Genomic DNA, 5,376 nt, shown 5'->3' on the forward strand with positions numbered 1-5,376 from the left:
TACAATCTCTTTAGAGTGGTCAGTGGACATATATTTAGATTAGAACCCCCATCTATCAGGACCCGAGTGATGAATTTATCTTCAAATTGCACAATGATATGTAGTGCCCTGTTGTGACTTAGTCTTTCTGGTTGCAGCTCGTCTTCATGAAAGGTGATTTTGTTGCTTTCCAGTACTTGCCCGACCATGTTGGCCATTTCCCCACTAGTGATGTTGGTGGGTACATAGGCTTCACTCAGCACCTTCATCAGGGCATTCATGTGTGTCTCAGAGTTTTGAAGGAGTGACAAGATAGATATCTGAGCGGGAGTTTTGTTCAAATGGTCAACCACAAAGTATTTTTTTGCTTGCACTTTTCTCCAAAGGTTGTCAGGGCTAGTTTCAATGACAGGCGGCTTAGATGCAGCTTCCTTGCTTATTCCTCCCAAGTGCTCAGGTGTATAAACCCTGCCAGTTCTGGTCATGCCTTGTGTTGTACCTGTTTCTTCCATTTTTGCTTTTCCTTTCCTTCTCGCTTTGGTAACATAATCCCATGGTATAATATCAGACTTGTAAGATGGCATTGGTGCGACCAACACAGTGAAGGGTGTGGTTACCTCAACTTCAAATGGTGTTGGTGCGGTTACCTTGACTTCAAGTGGTGCTTGGATTTGTACCACAATGGGCATGAGGGTGACTGGAGATGTTTTAGGATCATCCCCCTCCCGAATGAGTCCACATGACCCTTCCAGATCCCATTCCTCATCGGTCTCTATCACATTCACTCCCTCACCTATATGATCCGGAAGAGGATTGTTACGAACATTGGGTGCGGCTTCTTTTGCCTGTATGATCTTGGTGTCAATCAATGTTTGAATCTTGTCCTTCAGAGTGCGACACTCATCAATGGTATGACCCTTCATGCCTGAGTGATAGGAACATGTCTTGTTTGGGTTAATCTACTGAGAAGAGTTTTCCATAAAAACTGCGGGAATGGGAGTGACATAACCAGCAACCTTCAGTATCTCATATAGTTGATCTATGTGTTAAGCAGTTGGAGTGTATTGTTTGGGTAGTCTGCGGTCAAAGTTTGGTCTTGGTTTTTAGTCATTTTGGCGGGCGGGTGGTGGTGAGTGATAATATGAGGATTGGGTGTTATAGGCGTGGTAGGTGGTGGCAAGTTGTTGGTATCTGGGGGGTGAGGGCTGGTATATGGGTGGAGGTATTTGGTATGTGAGAGGAGACTTAGGACCCTGGGCCACCATTACAGCACCCACTTTTTTCTTCTTAGAGATACTTCCTGACTGGAAAGCTTTATTTGTGGCATGTAGTGCTTCAAAATTTGTCACCATTCCACTCTTAATTCTTTCTTCTATTCTTTATCCCTGCTTGATGATGTCAGAGAATTTATGGTTTTCAATAACCATCAATATTTCATAGTACTGCGGGTCTTGAGATTTGACGAAAAACTTATTCATTTGTTCTTTTTCAAGCACTGTCCTTACTTTGGAGCTTCAGCTCTCCACCGAGTAGCATACTCACGAAAAGTTTCTGTTGGTTTCTTCTTGAGATTTTGAATGTAGAAAACAACTGGTGCATTTTCTTTGTTGAACCTGAATCTATCCAAGAAATCTGACGCCATGCTCACCCAATGAACCCACTTTTTCGGGTTTTGACTGATGTACCAAGCCAAAGAATCTCCTGTGAGGCTTCTCATGAATAGCTTCATACAAATTTGTTCATCTTTGCCCACTCCTACAAGTTTGTCACAATATGTCCTTAGATTTACCTTCGGATCACCAGTTGCATCGAACATTTCGAACTTGGGAGGTTTGTAACCCGCCGGCAGTTCCACATCTGGTTGAATGCATAACTACTCATAATTCAAACCTTCAATGCCCTTACCACCTTCGACGCTCTGAACTCTGCCAGTGAACTTCTTGAGTTCTTCTTCCATGTTCTTGATGAGTAGGTCCTTCTCGGTTGATTCCGGTATATATAGGGTTTGTTGTGGGGTATAGGGTAAAGTTTCCACATATATGGGATTGCTTTGGTGAACTCCGGGAATCTGGGCATAAGGATGGTCATTTGTTGCATTTTGGGGATCAAGAGTAGGTTATGGTGCATTCTGGGAAGCATGATAAGTGGTGGTTTTCGGGTGTTGAGTCGGATGATGGTGGTTTTGTGGAGGAGTAGGTACTGGTGGAGGGTTGTGTTTCTGAGGAGCTGTGGTGTATTGATGTGGTGTGGGAGGATTCGGCGGTGGATTTTGGTTCTGCTTGTTTTGGGGTTGTGCCAGGTTTTGGGCATTTGGATTTTGTTGGTTGATATCAGGGATGTTTAAGGTGAGGGAAAGATTTTCCATGTTTCGGACCTGCTCAAGTTCTCCTTGTAGCTCCAGGATTTTCTGTTCCAGGCATAAGACCAATTCGTTCTGTGCCGGAATTCTTCGGCCATTTGAAGTTTTAACGTTTTCTTCTACAGTAGCATTTTCTTTTATGATACCGCTCAAATCATCCATTTTTCCTTTCCCTTTGCTTCTGCCTTTAAGATCACTTGGTGGAGGAGGAGGTGGAGGACCTCTGGATCTAGTGTGATATGTAGATGATGCCAGTATGCACGAACCAACTTTGGGGAATGAGAATAATCAAAAGAAAGAAAAACAAACAAAGGTAACCAAGTCAGTAGGGATATTTGAAAGAATGCTTGCAGTATTTAAACATGTTCTGTAAAATCATGCAATAATTCGCGTCCTAATTGGGGACCTCATTGTGCCCTAGGTAGGCCTAAGCGACATATAGACTCGGAGAAAATTGATGCCAATATCGTGTCATTTCATTAATGTGAAAACGAGCCAAACTTTTACTAAATCAACAATAATAATGAAGTTACTAATGGCGTTTAGCCTTATTACAATCGAAATCTAAACTAAGCTAGAAAATAGTAAAGAATATCATTTGCTAAATCTATTTGGTCCCTGAGGGACCTTCTCTATGCTTGGCTCTCTTGACTCCATCAATCAGGTTCCCCAGGTCGCGCATATCCAACAATAGGTAAGCCTTTGCTAGATGTCGTCCTTCATTGCCATCCGTGTTCTGACAATCTGAAATCCTCTTCCTCATCTTTCCCTCAAACTCCATCAACCCTTGCTCCAAATATTCCAATCTCTCGGTGGACTTAGTGGCAATTTCATTCCATTCATTAATTGTCTCCATGTCCACTTTATGTTGTTCCAAATGTCTAGCTTCAGACTCAAAAACCCTTTTGCGAAATCTTCTATACTTGATCTGTGCCTCAACATCATTATCAATGATCCTATTTTCCAAATTGACCCTGGCTTGACATCTCCCGCTATATCATCTAACAACCATGATGGATAGAAATACACATAACCGACATGGTACCTGTCTGGCTCGATAGTCTCTCTTTCCACAATGACCTTCTGGTTCCACATATGTTGCGCCTTGAACTTGAAAGGAATGATGTCCCCTTTGAAATCTTCCTTGTACTGGACCATGTTGTAAACCTGAGGTATGACCTGTTTTCTTCCTACTTGTCTCATTACCCTTATATGAGCATAAGGATTGCCTCGCAATCCGATTAATACCAAATGAGTAGTATCCCTCGACCTGATGATGAACTCGCTGCTGAGAAACCACTCAAACATCCAATGTACCTTCTCATCTGTCAGATTGCTGAAGAAACGTACCCAACTTACAGCACCTCCGGGCTGTGCAAACCTACCTAGGATGAATGTCATTTTCTTTGGGTGATAGTAAGCTATGTACTCATTCAACGGTCGTCGCAGAAGCTCTTGGCGCTATTCTCCCCTCTGAAAGTGTTCCAATAACCAGACTTGCAATAATAGATTACAACCTTCAAAATGTCCGAACCCCTGCTTGCACCGATCTAGAGCGCGGTACAGTTCAGCTAGGATCATAGGGATGATGGTATAGGTTTGCCTCTTGATGCCTTCCATTAAAGTTCTTGCAACCATAGCAAAACGAGTGTGAACCCTTCCCCCTTCCATTGGAAATATCAACAAACCCAAGAAGCAAATGATGAATACATAAACTCTGCGGTGCGTCCAACCTAAGGAGGTAATGGCAAGTTCCTAATGATGAAGACGATATGACTTACTGTGCCAGTGCTCATAAAGGAATTCAAATGGGATGTATGACTTCTTCAAACAAAGCAACTCATCATTTTTCTTGAAACCTAGCATTTTTAAAAAACCGCGAGGGGTGCGATTCTCTGGCACTAATAACCCTAGACTATCCCATGGCAGCTTAGCGAAGCCTCCTATTTCTTCTAGGAGAGAGTCATTTTTGTGTCACCAAAGCGGAAGACATCCCTTTTCTCATCCCAGAACATGGTAGCGGCCTCAATCAATGCTCTATTTGGTCGGATGTCTAGCAAGGACGGCAAATTACCAAGGACCCTTCTCACATGATTCTTGTCGAAAGGCGCGATATTTTTCCACCAATCAAGTAGCAGAGGTGGGATGTTTTGGACCATGCGAAACCTGGGGACTTCGTGCTTCATTTTCTACAAGCAAATAGAGTTAGCCCTCTCCCCATCCAAATTCGACCATTTACACAATAATGATCAACATATTGTCACATTTTCTCCAAGTAATGCACATAACATGGTAGTGTCCATTGGGATTGTGGAAATCCCGTCGGAATTTGGACAAGGCTTATCTTAGCAGGCTATTACGTTAACAACGTCATACCCCGTACTAGGTTTAACATGATGCATGTACATTTGATGGTGGAGTAAGGTTTCTAGAATGGTCTAGAATGGTACTCTCAAGTGGATAACTTGATAGGGAAAGGCACGGGACCGTCGACTACACCACTAATCGAATAGTCTACCACAGATAAGCCTTTCTGATTTAAAAAGGGTAATTCCGGAAGAGCGCGAACACTCATCAAGTGTCTCTATGTTGATAATTGGCACGAGTGGAGTATGATGTGGAGCATGATTTATGCAGAGATAATAACGCGTTTCCAAGTATTTGCATGATAAATATGTAAAAGCAGCAAATACGGTAATAAGTTAAAACATGAAAAGCATAAGAAAGAAATACAAAGGAAGAAGTTAGTTCATGGAATACATGCGAGAATGCAATAAAGCAAGTAAGGGAGTAGGGATGGGAGAGGCATGATATAGCAGTTAAATGAAGAGCAGTCATAGCAAATAATGGGGAAGGGATGTACATGTTAAAACAAATTTAAACAAATAAATGTGGATAAGGGAAAGGATGTGCATGTTATAACAAAGAAAATAATCCACATAAGCCAAGTTCATTATGGTAAGGGCCTAAGTATTTCCCCAGCAGAGTCACCATGCTGTCGCGCCCCGTTTTCTTGCGAAAGCAGGCTTTTGATGTTG

The 5,376-nt window shown here is 42.4% G+C and overlaps 1 protein-coding gene across 1 annotated transcript; it reads right to left on the minus strand.

Moving 5' to 3' along the window:
- Positions 1-1,480: 1,480 nt before the first annotated feature.
- Positions 1,481-1,936, minus strand: LOC138895210 (uncharacterized). The gene is made up of 2 exons (XM_070179876.1): positions 1,885-1,936; positions 1,481-1,836 (listed from the first exon to the last, which is right to left on the minus strand). The coding sequence occupies exons 1-2, from the start codon at positions 1,934-1,936 to the stop codon at positions 1,481-1,483; spliced, it is 408 nt and encodes a 135-aa protein (XP_070035977.1).
- Between the last annotated feature and the right edge of the window lie 3,440 nt (positions 1,937-5,376).

This window comes from Nicotiana tomentosiformis, chromosome 7, assembly GCF_000390325.3.
Source record: "Nicotiana tomentosiformis chromosome 7, ASM39032v3, whole genome shotgun sequence".
Lineage (NCBI taxonomy): Eukaryota > Viridiplantae > Streptophyta > Magnoliopsida > Solanales > Solanaceae > Nicotiana > Nicotiana tomentosiformis.

Coding starts and splice junctions, on each gene's coding strand:
- LOC138895210 (XM_070179876.1), bottom strand. CDS start 1,936: ATGGAAGAAGAACTCAAGAAGTTCACTGGCAGAGTTCAGAGCGTCGAA. Junction 1,837..1,884: donor AGTTCAGAGCGTCGAAGGTG/GTAAGGGCATTG, acceptor GCATTCAACCAG/ATGTGGAACTGCCGGCGGGT.